Below are 20611 nucleotides of genomic sequence, written 5' to 3'. Positions count from 1 at the left end.
GGGATTACAGGCGTGAGCCACCACGCCCGACCTAGGATTATTGAATTAAAAAAATATTATTATTATTATTTGAGATAGGGTCTTGCTATGTCACCCAGGCTGGAGTACAGTGGCAAGATCATGGCTTACTGCAACCTCGATCTCCCAGGCTCAAGCAATCCTCCCAAGTAGCTAAGACTACAGGCGTGTGCCACCACGCCCAGCTAATTTTTGTATTTTTTGTAGAGATGGGGTCTCCTTGTGTTGCCCAGGCTGGTCTCAAACTCCTGGGCTGAAGCGATCCTCCCAAAGTGGGAGGATCAGCCTCCCAAAGTGCTGCGATACAGGCGTGAGCCATTGCACCCTGCTGACTGTAGCTTCTTGAAGTGATCTCATCTTCAGAATCATCTTAAGATACTGGTTACTCCATGTCAGGTACCTCGCACAAAGGTGAAAGAGATACACAACCAGGAGACAAAAATGGAGGAGCAATTTGAGCAAAAAGCCTCAACCAAGAGTTCTGAAATGACAACTCGCCACTGGTTTAGAATTCACAATGCTCATTTGGTCTTGAAGTCTCATTTTCTCAACCTTATATACCTCTAACTCCTATACATATTCTTGCTCTGCAGATTCTGTTTTCTGAAGTATTAATCTATTCCTCAATAAAATCAACGTTACCGGTTAATAGAAAGCTCAGTGGGTTGCTTTCAGACCCAAACTCCCCACCCCAGCCTATGAGTATCCAAATGATTTGGCCCTTGTCTACCTCTATGATCTCATCCCACACCACCCTTGCCTGAGGTGAACACCATCCCCACACAAACAAGCAGGCTTCAGTCTCAGGCAACCTGCACTAACTGTCCCTTTGGAACCCTCCTAACCCCCTCCTTCCCCAGCCCCTGCTATTTTTCTCATGGCTAGCTCCTCAATATCACTGAGGTCTCAACTTAAATGTCCTTTCTCCAGAGAGACTGCCAGTCAAAGTAAAGTAGGCTCCTAGTCACGTTATCATACAGCCTTGCTTTCCTTTCTTCATAGAAGTTATCATTACAGCTTATTTCTCTAAAATCTTCCACTAAAGTCTCTTCCATTAAAATGCCAGCGCCATAAGGGCAGGGACCTTGTCTGTCATGTTCACTGATGTATTCCCCCAATGCCTGGAACACTGCTGGCAAATACTTAAAAAATGAAAATAACTAAAGTTTGAACTGAGGTTTTCTGCCCATGATCTTTTCATTCCCATGGGCTAGAGAAGAGAGTAGGGTCATTGCACCAGCTAGTTCCTTCGGAGACAGGTTCAGCATGATGACCTATGCTGGAAATGTCAGCCTCATATGACACAGTCATTAGATCCCTCTATTACTCAGGGCACTCTATAGATCAGAATCTGATTCCTGCATGTAAGAAAGTACTGCATTTTTCAGTAGGTAACAATATGGCCTCAATGAGAAGCAACTACTTGGTATCTGAAGGTCTTTTCACCTCTGCTCTCCAAGCAAACTTCTTAAAATTTCTCTCACTTGAAAAAGAGGCTGTGAAAAACAGTGGAGTCCTGAGATTCAAATATTCATTTTATGTACTTTAAATAATTCCCTTTGGAAAAACCACGAATAGATACTTCTTTATTACCTATGTCCCTCTTCCTTGCCAGGAGTGGATATAAGCTTATAAGACATATTGTCTACTAGGCTATACACTCAGACACATTCTTGCTGAGCCTAGGTAGGGAATGATTCATTAAACTATTGATGTGCTTAGTTAGTAACCTGACAAATATTTATTTCTATTATCCAGTAGTACAGAAAAGTACTAAAACTAACCAAAAAGTATTAGATTTAGAAAATAAAATTCTCTTTTTTTTTGAAACAGGGTCTCACTCTGTCACCCAGGCTGGAGTATAGTGGCGTGATCATATAGCCTTGAACTCCTGGGCTCAAGTGAATCCTCCCACCTCAGCCTCCCAGGTATATACTACCATGCCAGGTTAATTTTTTTTTTTTTTTAAATTAGGGATAGAGTCTTACTCTGCCTCCCAGGCTGGAGTGCAATGGTGCTATCCTATCTCACTGCAGCCTTGAGCTCCTGGGCTTAAGGGATTTTCCTGCTTCATTCTCCTAGGTAGCTAGGACTACAGAAGTGCACCACCATGCCTGGCTATTTTTTTTTTGTTTTGTTTTTAGAGACGGGGTCCCACTATGTTGCCCAGGCTGGCCTCAAATTCCTGGCCTGAAGTCATCCTCCTGCCTTGGCTTCCCAAAGTGCTGGGTTTACAGGTGTGAGCTACCACACCTGGTATTTAGAAAATAATTTTTTTGGTCAGGCATGGTGGCTCACGCCTGTAATCCCAGCACTTCGGGAAGCCAAGGCCGGCAGATCACCTGAGGTCAGGAGTTCAGGATCAGCCTGACCAACATGGTGAAACCCCGTATCTACTAAACACAAAAAATTAGCCAGTTGTGGTGGCACATGCCTGTAATCCCAGCTACTCAGGAGGCTGAGGCAGGAGAATCGCTTGAACCAATGAGGCAGAGGTTACAGTGAGCCAAAATCACACACACCACTGTACTACAGCCTGGGCAACAGAGCAAGACTTGCTCTCCAAAAAAAAAAGAAAAAAAGTTCTTTATGTAACTGGCAATATGAGCTCACAGGTAATCTGGAATTGCATAAAATCAACTAGTCCAGTGATAGCAACTGCTCTGTCCCCAGCTCACTAGGAACAATTCTAAAATGGAGGCCTTCTACTTTGTGGATATTGTATAGGTCTGAACTCAGAGACCAAACTTCATTTAGGAAAACAAACAAACAAACTAGGAAACAGGCAATATTTTGAAAGGAAGAGGTCTCATCTGACATTGCCACAGGAAAGGCAGGTTAGTTCATCACACTGTTTCAGATTTAGAACAGGTCTAAACTCAGATAAAAAGAATGAAATATTTAGCCTATTCTCTTTAAACACAGCATGGCATAATTAGTGCAATGTAATAATCTCAAATTGCTCAGAGAAAGAAACTAATTCTATCAGAGTATTTTCTTAGTTTCCCCCCACCCTGAAATGCATTTTATTCATTTTGAAGCATTTGAAAAATATGTAAGCAAAGTTGATATCCAGAAATTACCATGAAATAATTTTGTTTAAAGAGTTTAAAACAAAATAAGTAAAGCACACAAAGAAAATATTCACAAAATGCTACCAAATAAACACATTCAACTTCCCACAGGTTTCACACAGGATAACTTTTGATTTAACATCAACAGCTGTAAAAATATAAAAATTGTATGTAATTGGCATTGTATTCGAGAAGAATACCCAACTGATCCTATAGGGAAAGTTTTTGGTCTCCAGATTGGAAAGCATTTGGATCTGATAGAGAGGGGCTCCTGATTAGCAGATGACATAAGCACAGGCAAAGCTTCACTCAGAAATTCCCAGTCAACATCACAGTCCTTCACTCAACCTTGGGGCTGCTGCAGAAGCTGCAAATGTCTGCAATCTGAACAGAGTCAGAAGTCTCTGCAGAAAAGGTTCTTATCCTCTCTCTTTATAAGACACTGATTCATATATTCCAAAATAGCTCGGTACACTCTGCACATCTGGTGCTATTTAAGAAGAATAAACTAGAAGAGAAGGAAACAGGGTAAGAATCTTGCTGCTTTCACCAATGAAAAAAGTAATGTTCTGTCTTATACTTTTTAATTTTGCTTTTGTTTTTAAGGTAGGAGATTTGAGGTCCTGTCTTATTATCTAGACAGAGATCTGTATTATTTCTGTGGACTAAAACCTATTATTAATAGACTAAGGATGGAAAATTTAATACCATTAGTCACTACACAATAACCATATTTCAGATTGTTGAAACTTACTCTTTTGGGGGAAGGGTGGTGGTTGATTGGCAGGGCTGGGGAGGGGAGGAGACCTTAATCCTCAGAAGAGACAAAAAGTACCTGAGACATTTTTCTGTTTTCAAACTACACATCCAAATCTTTCCAGGGTGAAACCTGAATCTCCACAAGTACAAAAATCATACTACAAACAAAGCTCAGTGACAGATAAGCAGAAACATAAAATGATAAACCAACAAAACGCATGAACTTCCACAATAAGTCATCTCCATGCAACAGCCATAGTGCCAGGGCCTGGGAAGTCACTTACTTTTCTCCGAGTGTCACCCGGAGGCTGCTCTGGAGTAGAGAAATTGATTGTTGGCATTTTGTGTTTTAGCAGAAGACATACCCACATTCAGAACAGCAATTATTCTACTTAGGACTACCTTTATTAATAGAAACCACTTAAGAGTCATTACAGCAAAAAGTGACTGCAGGAGTACACACACACACAGATGCACAGTAAAAATGCTGCAGAGATATGAGGCTTTTTTTTTTTTTTGAGACAGTGTTTCGCTGTTTTTGTCCAGGCTAGAGTGCAATGGCACAATCTCGGCTCACTGCAACCTCTGCCTCCCGGGTTCAAGCGATTCTCCTGCCTCAGCCTCCCGAGTAGCTGTGATTACAGGCATGCGCCGCCACACCCAGACATTTTTGTATTTTTAGTAGAGACGGGGTTTCTTCATGTTGGTCAGGCTGGTCTTAAACTCCAGACCAGCCTCCCAAAGTGCTGGGATTGCAGGCATGAGCCACCAAGTCCAGCTGAGATGGGGCTTTAAACATGGATCTATGGTTCTTCAAAAGGTGGCAAGGCCACCACTCTATGGGTATTCTTTACTGGATATAACTCAATTCTGGTCATACATTTACTTGGCATCAACACACAATGTTATTGTGAATAGGCCAGTTTCTTATACTTTGTGAACAAACAATTTATTATATAGTTATAGAGATGGTTGGCCATTTCCCAGTGAGTGTGGGAACTAGAAAACACATTTTTTCAAAAAAGGGCAAAAGGTTTTATTACAGCAACACATGTATAAGGACCATTACCCAGTCTGATTCTCTAAAGTCACATACATTTGATTCTAAATGTAAATAAAGTAAAGGCAATTTGGCGCTCTGCTAGTCCTAGTGAAAATGAACAAAGCAAAGGACAACTGAAGTAACTTTCTGTTCTTAAATCAGATAAATTCTGTTATGTGCTTCTGACCTTTTCTATTCTGTAAAAGTGATAAAAATCACCAAGCTGAAGATTTTTAACTGTAAAATATTGGGGGTGATTATACATTTCTAATCATCTTAAATTATGCAGTCCTAAATACCTTAAACTATACAAAATCAGAAGAGTAACTCTAGTTACCAAGGAAAATGCTTTCTCCTAAGAAACATTAGAGCATCCAATTATACTGCAAGAGATTATCTGCAGAGTAAATGAGCCTCCATCCATCAAAAAAAAAAAATATATATATTTTTGAGACAGGGTCTCAGTCTGTCACCTTTGCTTGAGTGCAGTGGTACAATCTCAGCTCACTGCAGGCCCCACCCTTTGGGCTCAAGCATTCCTGCCACATTAGCCTCCTGAGTAGGTGGGACTATAGGAACGTGCCACCATATCTGGTTAATTTTTGTATTTTTTGTAGAGACAGGATCTCTCCCTGTTGCCCAGGCTGGTTTTGAACTCCTGGGCTCTAGAGATCTGCCCACCTTGGCCTGTTTGGCCTCCTGAAGTGCTGGGATTACAGGTGTGAGCTACCACAACTGGCCTATTCAAAACAGAAGTTTTTTCCCCTTGGACATTAGTTTTCTGGTAGACAAATGGCAGGAGAAGTTGCTTAAGACAGTCTATCAAAGTTAAGAAGTCAGGTGAATGGATTAAAGACATCTAATCCAATCTTCCAGAATAGAAGGCAAATTGCAAGTTGTATAAAACTTGGTAATATAGACTTCTTCAGGCTGCAACAATATATAGAACAACCTCTCCACCCTCCTTATATCAGAAACTAGGGCACAGTCAAAAGAAAACCAGAGGCCGGACACAGTGACTCACGTCTGTAATCCCAGCACTATGGGAAGCTGAGGTGGGCAGATCACCTGAGGTCAGGAGTTCAAGATCAGCCTGGCCAACATGGTGAAACCCCATTTAACTAAAAATACAAAAAATTAGCCAGGCATGGTGGCGCATGCCTGTAATCCCAGCTACTTGAGAGGCTGAGGCAAGAGAATTGCTTGAACCTGGGAGGTGTAGGTTGCACTCCAGCCTGGGTGACAAGAGCGAAATGCTATCCCAAAAAAAAAAAAGAGACATCCAGAGATTCTACACTCAATACACTGAAGCCAGAGCCCATTAATTCAGTTTACATACACTGGAATAGTCGTAACTAATTCATTATAAACTGGACTTCCAAATAAACTCATAAATGCCAACAATATTTTTTTCTTGAGAGAGGGTCTTAATCTGTCATCCAGGTTGGAGTACAGTGGCATGATTATAGTTCACTGCATCCTCAGCCTCCCAGGCTCAAGTGATCCACCCACCTCATCCTCTCGTGTAGCTAGAACCAAAGGTGTGTGCCACCACACCCAGCTAATTTTTGTAATTTTTGTAAAGATACGGTTACACCATGTTGCCCAAGCTGGTCTTGAACTCCTGGGCTCAAGCGATCCGCCTGCCTTGGCCTCCCAAAGTTCGAGGATTATAGGCACGAGCCACTGTGCCCAGGTTCCCCAAACCAGTTTTTTAAAGAAAGGGGGTCTCGCTATGTTGCTGAGTCTAGACTCAAACAATCCTCCTGCCTCAAGCCTCCTAAGTAGCTGGGATTACAGAAGCACACCACTGTGCCCAGCTCATTGTTTACTTTTAAACCATTTTATTCCCATTAATGATGGGAAGAAAATGAGAATAGGAACAGAATGTGGTATTTTTCTTGGCCTTTCCTTTACTGTGCATCTAACTGATCTGATTTTTTCCAACTAAAATATAAAGAATTCATCATTTTTCTAAACTTCCATTTGTCTGAAACATAACACTTTGACAAAGTTCACAAATACTACTACTCAAGAAATTCTTTGAGATGTGTTAGGAAAAATAAATTAATAGGTATCCCCTAGCAACTAACAAGTTTGAGTTTTCAATTATTTAAACCTATCTGGGGATACTGTGGATCAACTAACCAATGTACTCAATCTGATAATTTTTTTTTTAAATTTATTTCTTATTTTATAATTTTTTTTGAGATGGAGTCTTGCTCTGTTGCCCAGGCTGGAGTGCAGTGGTGTGATCTTGGCTCACTGCAACCTCCACCTCCTGAATTCAAGTGATTCTCCTGCCTCAGTCTCCTTAGTAGCTGGTACCACAGGCATGTGCCACCACACCTGGCTAATTTTTGTATTTTTAGTAGAGATGGGGTTTCACCATGTTGGCCAGGCTGGTCTTGAACTCCTGACCTCAGGTGATCCACCTGACTTGGTCTCCCAAGGTGCTGGCATTACAGGTGTGAGCCATAGTGCCTGGCTGATAATTTGTTTCTTTTTTTTGAGATGGAGTCTTGTTCTGTCACCCAGGCTGGAGTGCAGTGGTGCCATGTCAGCTCACTGCAACCTCCACCTCTTGGGTTCAAACAATTCTTCTGCCTGAGCCTCCCAAGTAGCTGGGACTAACTACAGTGCGTGCCACTATGGCTGGCTATTTTTTGTATTTTTAGTAGAGATGGGGTCTCATCACATTGGCCTGGCTGGTCCTGAGTTCCTGACCTCAAATGATCTGCCTGCCTCAGCCTCTCAAGGTGTTGGGATTACAGGCGTGAGCCCAGCCTGATAATCTGTTTCTTAAACTATAGGATCCTAAAATTTTAGAGTATCTTGGTATTCAGACACAAAGAATGGGGCTCTACTATTATTTTTATTGAAAATAATTTTTTTGCCCTGAATTAAGATGACAGTTCCCAAAAAGGCTCGCTTTGAAAATGGCCAAAGGGTAATGCCTAGACCTGTCAAGGTTTACTTCTGAAATCAACATTCAGATTTTATAATAGGAAGTTAATTTTTGCTGTTAAAGATTTTTCCTTAGCTCTCTTAAGTCTTATAATTTCTACCATGAAAAAATGAGTCAACTGGATTGATCAATAAAACCAGAACATTCATATCATTGCTTCCTTTGTCTTGACAATTATTTTTAATATCTTCAAGTCTAGAGCCTTTTAAATAGTTTTTCCTTTAAAAATACGTGTTTCAACTGGACAAAAGAAAACATATATGCCTGTAAGTAAATACTGGCTTTCTAACAATCAAGACAGGCCGAGGAAAATTGCCAGGTTAGTCTTCAAATCTTTGGGAAACCATGAATTCAAAAAGGAACCAAACAAATCCAACAACTGTAGGTTACATTTGCCCTCAGAATTGCTAATTGGTATAGATTGATTTAGTCTACAAAAAAGTAGTGATTTTTATATCCTGAAGTGATGGCTAAATGCCATACTGTACTTACCTCCAAATAGTTCCAAATCTCTTAAGCCCTCAACAATGAACTTTTCCGAGACCCACCGCTAAAGAGGAAAACCCCAAAGAGAATTAGTATTTCTTCCAAGCCACAATAGATTAGCTATCAGCCTTTAGACAGACAGACAAAAACACAACTATGAAAACAGAATCATGCAGTACAGTTAGGAATCATTTCTGCGGAAAAGTTTTTACCTGAATCTTGAAATTAACTAAAAACAAGATTCTTGTCTCTACTCCTCTTGACGAATAATTCTTAAATTGGATAGATGAGAAATAGATAGTACTGGCCCTAATAATGAAGACTGTTTTTGCCTTCCCTATATTGGTTCCATCTTACTAATTCTATATTACAGATGCCTTGGATCACTGATGTTAATTTGAAAAGTATTACTGGAATTCATAACACCGAAAACAGAGATGAAACAGTAGTTATTCACGAGACCCTGTTAGTTTGTAAAACGACACACAGCAAGTTGCATATTCTTTATCCACTAGAGGTTCTAAAGACATGGCTGCTTACACTTTCTGCCAAGTTCACAAGGGCCAAACTAGTAAGACCAAACTGACAGGATCAATCTACGGCTCACTTTACTGGCCTATTTCAAATGAGTGTTAGATTTCTGTCATTCTGATGAGTGGTTTTGTTTCACCTGAATTAGGCTACATTGAAACAGAAAAGCAGCTCATATTTAAAAGCCACGGAATCAAGATTGTATTTCCCGTAAGGGCTGGTGTTACAGTTTGGCTTGGGGGCATTCCTTCCACTAGGCAGAGTTCAGGCTATGGAGAGATTCCCTTTTTCCTCTTAATTAACAGTGAAGTTTATTCTTTCTAATATAAATTGTCCTTATATGCATAAACATTAGAAAAAAGAAGATTAAGTAACATTTAGAAATAAGTTGCATGATACAGACTGTGAATTGGAACTATAGCATTCTTCTCTGTCCTTCCCTATAACTATGTTTCCAAGTCAAAAAAGAAATAACATCCTAAATTTAAAACTTTATATAAAATTATGTGCACTGCATCAAAAAACATAAATTATGCTTTAATATGTAAAGAAACTGGTGTAGCCGGGCGCGGTGGCTCAAGCCTGTAATCCCAGCACTTTGGGAGGCTGAGGCGGGTGGATCACGAGGTCAAGAGATCGAGACCATCCTGGTCAACATGGTGAAACCCCGTCTCTACTAATACAAAAAATTAGCTGGGCACGGTGGCACGTGCCTGTAATCCCAGCTACTCAGGAGGCTGAGGCAGGAGAATTGCCTGAACCCAGGAGGCGGAGGTTGCGGTGAGCCGAGATCGCGCCATTGCACTCCAGCCTGGGTATCAAGAGCGAAACTCCGTCTCAAAAAAAAAAAAAAAAAAAAAAAAAAAAGAAACTGGTGTACTCATAATGTCTCATAGCACTTATACACTGTTAAAAAATTCTAAAATAATTACTACTGCATTTAGAAATTAAGTACTTGATAATAAAATAAGACACTCATGAAATAATGAGAATTTGTAAAGAAGCTAAATCTAGTATTGTTTTTGAGGTCATTTTAGCTGATGAAGTTTTGAGGTATAATAAAATCTTTCATGTTCAAAAAGTCTTCAATTAAAACTAGTTACATACTTAAAAAAAAAGTATCCTGGTAATTACAACTTGATTTTGAAAACTCACAGACTCATGGGGGATCATAAGTAGTTACACATCTATATCGAAAAGTATCATCGACTTATTTATTTATTTATTTATTTTTTTTTTTCTTTTTTGCTTTCTTCATCGACTTATTTAATGTTGTATGACCAATATTCATAAAATAAGCCACTTTCTTCTTGTTTCTTCTCTATCAGACAAGCTGATGGTAAATTTTGTGTCTCTGGTCAGCTTCTGTCTGCAAACTCTTCTCAGGAGTTGAGGCTGCAGTACCTGCCTTGCTTCCTACATCCCTCACTTCTGTATCATTCTGACCCGCACATAGAAAACCACCTACAACATCTGCCAAAACACACTGCTTTTCAGAAAACAAAAATAGCAAAGCCAGAAGAATAGAAAAACACTCACCCTGATTCGCTCTGGTTTACTTACAAGAAAAGACATGAGTTCCTACTGTGTAGACCTACTTCAGATTCAAAAACGTAAACCTAAAAGGAAAATAGAAACAGGCTGAGTTAGTAAAAATTTCATTATATAGAAATACCTTCCGATTAACAAAAAGTTATTACAGGTTTACCATTCAAAGCACTGGACTTCACCTATAAATTGCTAGATTTGTTTAAAGAAACTTTCAGTGATGATAAATCTGAAAGTACTTCAGCCAAGTACATTATAAAATTCTGTAATTTTTGGCCAAGCATGGTGGCTCACATCAAGTGCTAATCCCAGCACTTTGGGAGGCTGAGGCAGGTGGATCACTTGAGGTCAGGAATTCGAAATCACCCCGGCCAACATAGTGAAACCCTGCCTCTATTAAAAATAAAAAACAACAATAATAAAATAAAAAACTAGCCAGGTGAGGTGGTAGGCACCTGTAAGCCCAGCTACTTAAGAATTGTTTGGGCTGGGCACGGTGGCTCATGCCTGTAATCCCAGCACTTTAGGAGGCTGAGGCAGGCAGATCACGAGGTCAAGAGATTGAGATCATCCTGGCCAACATGGTGAAACCCCATCTCTACTAAAAACAAACAAACAAAAAATACAAAAATTAGCTGGGCGTGGTGGTGCACGCCTGTAGTCCCAGCTACTTGGGAGGCTGAGACAGAATTGCTTGAACTTGGGAGGCAGAGGTTGCCGTGAGCTGAAATTGCGTCACTGCACTCCAGCTTGGTGCCTGGTGACAGAGTGAGACTCTGTCTTCCAAAAAAAAAAAAAAAAAAAGAATCGTTTGAATCATTTGAAGTGTCTCAAAAAAGAAAAAAAATTAATTTCTATAGAAATGCATTATATAGTTTTCCTTAAATTAATTCCTAAATTGGCCGGGCGCGGTGGCTCAAGCCTGTAATCCCAGCACTTTGAGAGGCCGAGGCGGCTGGATCACGAGGTCAAGAGATCGAGGCCATCCTGGTCAACATGGTGAAACCCCGTCTCTACTAATACAAAAAATTAGCTGGGCATGGTGGCGCGTGCCTGTAATCCCAGCTACTCAGGAGGCTGAGGCAGGAGAATCGCTTAAACCCAGGAGGTGGAGGTTACAGGGAGCTGAGATCATGCCATTGCACTCCAGCCTGGGTAACAAGAGTGAAACTCCGTCTCAAAAAAAAAAAAAAAAAAATTAATTCCTAAATTTCTCTTGACCCAATCCCCCACTAAACCCTTTCCAGAAGCAATTATCTTCAGTTATTTTCTATGGTTATCCTGCTTTTCTTTTTTTGAGATGGAGTCTTGCTCTGTCACCCAGGCTGGAGTGCAGTGGCATGATCTCAGCTCACTGTAACCTCCACCTCCTGGGTTTAAGCGATTCTCCTGCCTCAGCCTCCCAAGCAGCTGGGATTACAGGTGCGCACCACCAGGCCTGGCTAATTTTTGTATTTTTAGTAGAGATGGGGTTTTGCCATGCTGGCCAGGCTGGTCTCAAACTCCTGACCTCGTGATCTGCCTGCCTTGGCCTCCCAAAGTGCTGGGATTGCAGGAGTGAGCCACTGTGCCCAGCTGGTTATCCTGCTTTTTATTTATTTACTTTTTGAAGAGACAGGGTCTCTGTGTGTGGCCCAGGCTGGTCTGGAACTCCTGGCCTCAAGGGATCCTCTCATCTTGGCTTCCCAAAGTGCGGGGGTTACCGCGTGAGCCATCATGCACAGTGCTATCCTGCTTTTTAATAATCATTCTTAAACAATGTTTGTATGACTATAACTTTAGACTTTTAAAATTTTCTTTACTGCTCCTTGCAGAGCAGGGCTAACTCATAGGCAGTGCACCCAGAGTTAGCCAGTTTTAACTTCCTACCATGGTAGATGAAGACAAAGCTTTATTACATCATCTTCTTCCACTGTATCTCCTGCTCTCATTCTACCAACATAGCTCTGGCATAAGTTTGGTTAAATCAATAGTCCACATTTATATTACTATGACTATGCAAATATGGTTCAAAGTTGAGGCAAACAGAAATAACCATGTCTTGGCCAGGCACAGTGGCTCATGCTTGTAGTGCCAGCACTTTGGGAAGGCGGATGGGTCACCTGAGGTCAGGTCAGGAGTTCAAGACAAGCCTGACCAACATGGTAAAACCCCATCATTACTAAAAATACACACAATAAATTAGCCAGGCATGGTGGCAGGCGCATGTAGTCTCAGCTACTCAGGAGGCTGAGGTAGGAGACTCGCTTGAACCCAGGAGGTGGAGTTTACAGTGAGCCAAGATTGCACCACTGCACTCCAGCTTGGGTGACAGAGCAAGACTCCGTCTCAAAAAAAAAGAAATAACCATGTCTCTTTCATTTATTTATTTATTTTGAGATGGAGTTTTGCTCTTGTCACCAAGGCCGGAGAATGCAGTGGCACAATCTTGTTCACTGCAGCCTCCACCTCCCAAGTTCAAGGGATTCTCGTGCCCTAGCCTCCCTAGTAGCTGGGATAACAGGCGCCTGCCACCACACCTGGCCAATTTTTGTGTTTTTAGTAGAGATGGAGTTTCACCATGTTGGCCAGACTAGTCTCAAACTCCTGACGTCAGGTGATCTACCCACCTCAGCCTTCCAAAGTGCTGGGATTCCAGGCATGAGCCACTGTGCCTGGTCAATGTCTTTTTCCTTATACATCTATTTTTTGCTAGAGTTAATAATGCCTCATTTGTTCACTTGCTTGGTTTCCCATATAGCTATTATTAACTTATTACAAATACTCCAACATTTCTGCTATTTGCCTTATTCATGTATTTTTTCACACTCTCAAACCCATCAATTTCAATTTTCTCCTGGAAACTGCTTTCATAGGCTGCTCCAGTCTCCTGCTGCAATCTGAACTAGCTGCTTTTTAGGCCAGTTGCACTTAGTTGACTTTTTTTTTTTTTGTGGCACGGTCTGGCTCTGTCATTCAGTCTGGAGTGCAGTGATCTTTGCTCACTGTAACCTCTGCCTCCTGGGCTCAAAGCATCCTCCCATCTCACTCTCCTGAGTACCTGGGACTACAGGTATGTGCCACCATGCCTAATTTTTGTATTTTTTTGTAGAGACAGTGTTTTGCCATGTTACCCAGGCTGGTCTGCAACTACTTTTTTTTTTTTCAGACGGAGTCTTGCTCTGTCACCTAGGCTGGAGTGCGGTGGTGCAATCCCAGCTCACTGCAACCTACGCCTCCTGAGTTACTGGGACTACAGGCATGTGCACCACTACGCCAGGCTAATTTTTTTGTATTTTTAGTAGAGATGGGGTTTCACCATGTTGTCCAGGCTGGTCTCGAACCCCTAACTTCAGGTGATCTGCCTGCCTTGGCCTCCCAAAGTGCTATGATTAAGGTGTGAGCCACCGTACCTGGTCTCAAACTCTTGAGTTCAAGCAATCTGTCTGTCTCAGTCTCCCAAAGTGCTGCCTGGCCCTACCCTGATATTCTTATAGAAGCCACTTCTCCAACCCCAGCTGAGAATCACTTATTTATCTTGTCTTAAAATTTTAAAAACAGATTTTACTTGAAAAACATTATTAGAATGCATATTTAATAATATTAAACACAAATCATCATGCAAAAGAAATTTAAGAGGAAAAAAGGTCTATATTCTTATGTAGTCTATAACAGAGAAAAGTAATGTAGATAAAGAGGTAGGTAGATGTTTTTATTTGCAAAAAAAAGTTTTTATGGTCTGGAAAAATTTTGGAAGTTAAAAATAAAATTGATTTTTTCTTTGTTTTTTATGAGACATGGCTTCATTCTGTCGCTCAGGCTGGAGTACAGTGGTACAATCTTGGCTCACTGCAACCTCTGACTCCTGAGTTCAAGTGATACTCCTGTCTCAGCCTCCCAAGTAACTGGGACTACAGGTGTGCACCACCATCTTTGGCTAATTTTTGTAGTTTTAGTAGTATTCGCCATATAGCCAGGCTGGTCTTGATCTCCTGACCACAAGTTATCCACCAGCCTTGGCCTCCCAAAGTGCTGGGATTACAGTTGGAGCTACCCCACCCGGCCTAAAACAGGATGTATTTCAAATAAACTTGTGTCTTTATAAACAACTATAGATGCTCAGACATCCACCTTCAAAAATTATAATTCTGCAGGTCTGGGGAGGGCCGTGGACAGCTATACAGTTTTAAACGCTCTAGCTGCTACCACTACCACCATTCTCTCCCATCTCACCGCAAAAAAACAAAAGCCCTGCATTGTCAGGATTGAGAACCACTGAGAAAAAAGATGGGAGTAGGCCAGGCGCGGTGGCTCACGCCTGTAATCCCAGCACTTTGGGAGGCCGAGACGGGTGGATCACGAGGTCAAGAGATCGAGACCATCCTGGTCAACATGGTGAAACCCTGTCTCTACTAAAAATACAAAAATTAGCTGGGCATGGTGGCGCAGGCCTGTAGTCCCAGCTACTCGAAATTCTACTGAGGCAGGAGAATTGCTTGAACCCAGGAGGCGGAGGTTTCGGTGAGCCGAGATCGCGCCATTGCACTCCAGCCTGGGTAACAAGAGCAAAACTCCATCTCAAAAAAAAAAAAAAAAAGATGGGAGTAAATTCCAGGTTCTTTTCTGCTTTTCTAATCGTGTCTTGAAATAGTTCCTCAAATCTACAGCTGACTAAAAATCTTCAGTTAAATGCACAGTAAGAATCTTAAGAATATGAATATATCTTGCTATTTTTCCACTTGTAGGAATTTGCCCTAGGGAAAATGTATATAGAAGTTTAGTTATAAGGATATCTTCTATAGTGTCGCAACCACTAGCCAAATGTGGTTATTTAAACTTACATCTGAACTTGTAAGAAATAAATAAAATTTCAGTTCTTGTGGCTGGGTGAGGTGGCTTACACCTGTAATCCCAGCACTTTGGGAGGCCAAGTAGGGAGGATCACTTGGGCCCAGGAGTTTGAGACTAGCCCGGGCAACACAGTGAGACTCTGTCTCTACTCAAAAAAAAAAAAAAATTACCCAGGTGTGGTGCCTATATTCTCATCTGAGAGGCATAAAATGTGCTTGAAATTTTGGGCGGCTTAGTGGGAGGATCAGTTAAGCCTGGAAGGGCAAGGGTTCGATGAGCTCTTATTGTACCACTATACTCCAGCCTGGGTGCAGAGACACATCCTGTCTTTAAAAAAAAAAAAAAAAAAAATTCAGTCCCTCAATCACATTATCTACATTTCGAGTTCTCAGGAGTTACATGTAGCTAGCAGCTTCTCTATTAGAAGATGAGAATGCCTGGGAAAGCATAGAGCTAGCTGAATGTATCCATGGCTTATCTTTTTGAGACGGAGTCTTGCTCTTGTTGCCCAGGCTGGAGTGCAATGGTGCGATCTTGGCTCACTGCAACCTCTGCCTCCTGGGTTCAAGCAATTCTCCTGCCTCAGCCTCCCAAGCAGCTGCGATTACAGGCATGCGCCACCATGCGTGGCCAATTTTTGTATCTTTAGTAGAGATGGGGTTTCTCCATGTTGGTCAAGTTGGTCTCAAACTTTCGACCTCAGGTGATTTGTCCGCCTTGGCCTCCCAAAGTGCTGGGATTTCAGGAGTGAGCCACCATGCCCAGCTGAAATTCTTTTTCTTTGAGACAGAATCTCACTCTTGTTGCCTCTTCCATTTTCCATCTTCAGTCAGGTGAAACTTTACTTTCATATTATCAAATTGGAAGGCATTTACATTCTGTTCTATAACTGTAATTAAGTTTGTCATGCTTTGACTATAGTTCTAATTTTGACTGACTCCTTTCTTGATCAGCTTTATAGCTATCATCTTGAGATATCTCTTCAATGGACATACCCTTTTTTTTTTTTTGAGATAGAGTCTCGCTCTGTCACTCAGGCTGGAGTACAATAGTGCAGTGGCGTGATCTCGGCTCACTGCAACTTCCCCCTCCCAGGTTGAAGCAATTCTCCTGCCTCAGCCCCACAGTAGCCAACGTTACAGGTGTCCACCACCATGCCTAGTTAATTATTGTATTTTTAGTAGAGACAGGGTTTCATCATGTTGGTCAGGCTGGTCTTGAACTCCTGACCTCAGATAATCCACTTGTCTCAGCCTCCCATAGTACTGGGATTACAGGCGTGGGCCAGTGTGCCCACTCGGACACACCACTTTTTATATCTCGTAGCTTCCTTTTTAGATTTTAGCCCATTTTGCTGGAGTACATTCTCAAGTAATATTAAACATATGTGGGGTGGCTGCGGTGGCTCACGTCTGTAATCACAGCACTTTGGGAGGCCAAGGCAGGCAGATCACCTGAGGTGTTTGAGACCAGCCTGGCCAACATGGTTAAACCCCAACTCTACTAAAACTACAAAAATTAGCCAGGCGTGGTGGCACACGCCTGTAATCCCTGCACTCTGGAGACTGAGGCAGGAGAATCCCTTGAACCGGGGGAGGCAAAGGTTGCAGTGCGCTGAGATGGCACCATTGCACTCCAACCTGGGCGACAAGAGCCAGACTCCTGACTGGGAGCTCTGGATTTCAGACTCATGGACATGAGTGGGCACTTATGCCTGGGTTTGTTTTCAGCCCCACTTCTCCTTCCCTCATTCCTTATTGCTACAATTTTGGTTCAGAGACCCTTAGGATTGTCTGCTGGGCAGATCTGCCGTCTCCTCTACTATACTCTCCAATCACATTCTAGCCTGCAGCTTTCTCACCATTTCCTGAGACAGCACTCTTCTGTCCACTTTTCACCTCCAGAAATGTATTGAAATTTCATTTACTAATGGATCCTCTTATTCTGTCCTCAGATATAAGTTTATTATTTTTATTTTTTATTTTTTTAGATGGAGTTTCGCTCTTGTTACCCAGGCTGGAGTGCAATGATGTGATTTCGGCTCACCGCAACCTCCACCTCCTGGCTTCAGGCAATTCTCCTGCCTCAGCCTCCTGAGTAGCTCGGATTACAGGCATGCGCCACTGTGCCCAGCTAATTTTTGTATTTTTAGTAGAGACGGGGTTTCACTGTGTTGACCAGGATGGTCTTGATCTCTTGACCTTGTGATCCACCCGCCTCGGCCTCCCAAAGTGCTGGGATTACAGGCTTGAGCCACCGCGCCTGGCTTATTTTTATTTATTTACCTTAATTGGAACCTTGGGAGAGAGATGAGATAAATACTTGTGCTCAGTCTAAAATCTTGAATCAGAAGCCTGAATATCTAGTCTTTCTAAATCTCTGAAAAAGTTTATTTTAAGGTCTCTCCTAGAAATATAATCCATTATTATAAGCATCGCTATCAGAGGGAGAAAGATATCTGTCTCAGATATAAGACAGATGTCATTAACCTCATTTTAGAGTTATTAACGGTGAGATTCAGCAAGCCAAAGTATGTTGATCAAATTAACACAGATGCAAGAACGCGAATCATACTATGCTTGTTTTACTTCAGAGTATGTGCTTTTTTTACTACACCACATTATCACCCTTAAGTATAAATCTCTGACTTCAGGTTACTCTTAATGAGCCTTAACCACGTTTTAACCTTATTAATTATTCTTACCATTTGTACAGTAACATTGTGGGTGAAATTAGCTCGCTCTTTTTTTTTTCCCCAAGAAGGTAAAGTTAGTGCTGCAAGTTGACAGGATAACAAATAGAAATTTATGTATAATATTTAAGGTTACAAAGGTAACCAACATAAGTAAAAATAGAGGGATTCAACTATCAAAAGTTGGGAGGTGCTAGCTGGGCCCAGTGGCTCATGCCTGTATTCCTAGCACTTTGGGAGACAGAGGTGGTCAAGATCACCTGAGCCCAGGAGTTCAAAACCTCATCTCTACAAAAAATACAAGAATTGGCCAGGCATGGTGGTATGTGCCTGTGGTCCCAGCTACTCAGGAGGCTGAGAGGGGAGGATCACTTGAGCTCCAGAGGTGGAGGTTGCAGTCAGCTGAGGCTGAGCCACTGCACTTCAGCTTGGGCAACACAGCAGGACACTGTCTCAAAAAAAAAAAAAAAAAAAAAAAAAAGAAAAGAAAAAGAACAAGTTGGGAAGCAGTGAGGAGGGGGTGGTATGAGATTTAGCATGATCTTTACTCTCCTGGGAAAATAATGATAAGCTTCCCTAGTCATTTCTCTGTCTTTCCTGTCAGAGTGGAATGTCTAAACATGTTGTTTAGAATTACAGAAGTCCATCATTAAAAGAACTAAAACAAAAAGTGATTAAATAATTAATGGGGCTGGGCGCAGTGGCTCACACCTGTAACCCCAGCACTTTGGGAGGCTGAGGCGGGCAGATCTCCTGAGTTCAGGAGTTCAAGACCACCCTGGGCAACATGGTGAAATCCCGTCTCTACTGAAATACAAAAAATTAGCTGGGCGTGGTGACGTGCACCTGTAGTCCCAGCTACTCAGGAGGCTCAGGCAGGAGAATCACTTGAGCCCAGAGGCAGAGGTTGCAGTGCGCTGAGATCGCGCTACTGCGCTCCAGCTTGGGCTACAGAGTGCAGACTCCATCTCAAAAAAATAATAACAGTAGAGAACAGAAACAGGGATGGAGAGAGGTAGAGACCAGATTGCTGCTTTTTTTTTTATAGCCCCGCTGTATAATTATTTCAATAACTGCACACAGGTATTTTCTTTGATAAAATCTTAATAAAAAAATTCATTTGAGCTCATTTAGAGTAGCTCTACCTAGTGATTAGGAATAAACAGCATATAAATTATGAAGAACTTTTCTACTTTCTGATTGAATCATGTACAAATGAACTTGCCCAAGCTGGTCTCAAACTCCTGAGCTCAAGCAATCCTCCTGCAGCAGTCTTCCAAAGTGCTAAGATTACAGGCATGAGCCACCATGCCTGGTTATCTGTATGATATTAACATTATCACTCTGCTCCCTTCAAATTTCCTTAAAATGTAAATGTAAATTTCCTTAAAATGTAAATTCGAAGGGTAGGTTAGATGGATATCATTCGAAAGATATATCCCCACTTATCAGAACAAATATATATGTTTGTATATATTACATAATATGTATATAAATATATATGTGTGTATATATGTATTTTTTGGAGACAGGGTCTTGCTCTGTTAGCCAGGCTGGAGTGCAGTGGCACTATCATAGCTCACTGCAGCCTTAAACTCCTGAGCTCAAGTGATCCTCCCACCTTAGCCCTCAAGTAGCTGGGACTACAGATACACACCACAAAGCTCGGCTAGTTTTTTAAAATTTTCAGTAGAGATGAGGCCTTGCTATGTTGCCCTGGCTAGTTTCAAACTCCAGAGCTCAAGCAATCGTACTGCCTCAGTCTCTCAAAGTGCTGGGATTATAGAGGTGGGCCACTGTACCCAGCCTAGAGGGATTATTTAACACTACGTATATATACATTAGCAAAGCAATATTACTAGTGGACAGATACAGAAACAGCTTTATTGGCTGGGCACAGTGGCTCATGCCTGCAATCCCAGCACTTTGGGAGGCTGAGGTGGGTGGATCACCTGAAGTCAGGAGTTTGAGACCAGCCTGACCAACGTGGTGAAACCCTGTCTCTACTAAAAATACAAAAATTAGCCGGGGGAGGTGACGAGTGCCTGTAATCCCAGCTATCTAGGAGGCTGAGCTGGAGAATTGCTAGAACCTGGGACGCTGAGGTTGCAGTGAGGCGAGACTGCATCATTGGACTCCAACGTGGATGACAAGAGTGAAACTCCATCTTAAAAAAATAAAAAATAAAGAAAATAATAAACCCAGCAAACATTTATGGCAAACTTCCTGCGTGGCAGGCACTGTGCTAAATGCTTCATGAGCAGCTCACAAGTATTATTATCATCCCTGTTTTACAGAACAGGAAATTAAGGTGCAGGGAGGTTAAATGGCCAAAGTCACACATGTAAGTGGTAGGGACTAATTAAATCTGTTCCAAAGCCTGTGCTCTAAAAACCAGAGTAAACTTTCTCCATTTCTGGGGCCACAACTATAAACACTGCATTCCAGCCAAAACACCTCTAAGAAACCTGGTAAAAAGGTTAGGGACAGATTTGACCAGTTCAGCCCTGTAATTAACGGCTGAATTCACAGGCTTCTAGGCAGGTAATCAAATTTGGCTTCTTCTTAACTCTCAGAGACAAGAAACAGTTCTGGGTGTCTTCAAAAAGGTATGAGTATCAATGAAGAATTATCTTAACGTCGCATATACGTATTGGTACATG

At 41.8% G+C, this 20611-nt stretch overlaps 1 protein-coding gene across 13 annotated transcripts in view; it reads right to left on the bottom strand.

Annotated features, from left to right (window-relative positions):
- The window catches only part of STRADA (STE20 related adaptor alpha), a 36671-nt gene that overhangs the window by 15099 nt on the left and 961 nt on the right, over positions 1 to 20611 (bottom strand). For 2 of the 13 annotated variants that reach the window (XR_010339818.1, XM_012443831.3), the window contains exons 2-4: positions 10418 to 10497; positions 8354 to 8411; positions 4136 to 4164 (exon numbers count right to left, since the gene is read on the bottom strand). Coding sequence is in view for 4 of the 13 variants with exons in the window: in XM_012443831.3 (XP_012299254.1) it covers positions 4136 to 4164; positions 8354 to 8411; positions 10418 to 10453 (123 nt within the window). In the remaining 9 variants the exon portion in view is untranslated. Of the gene's footprint in view, positions 1 to 191; positions 2270 to 4135; positions 4165 to 8353; positions 9533 to 10417; positions 10500 to 20611 lie in introns of those variants that run through there. The other 11 variants (XM_012443832.2, XM_012443842.3, XM_012443844.2 and 8 more) reach the window with 11 other exon arrangements.

This window comes from Aotus nancymaae, unplaced genomic scaffold (genome assembly GCF_030222135.1).
Source record: "Aotus nancymaae isolate 86718 unplaced genomic scaffold, 86718_ANA_hifiasm-v0.15.2.pri h1tg000089l, whole genome shotgun sequence".
NCBI classification, from domain to species: Eukaryota; Metazoa; Chordata; class Mammalia; order Primates; family Aotidae; genus Aotus; species Aotus nancymaae.
This window is presented reverse-complemented; position numbering and strand designations above follow the sequence as displayed.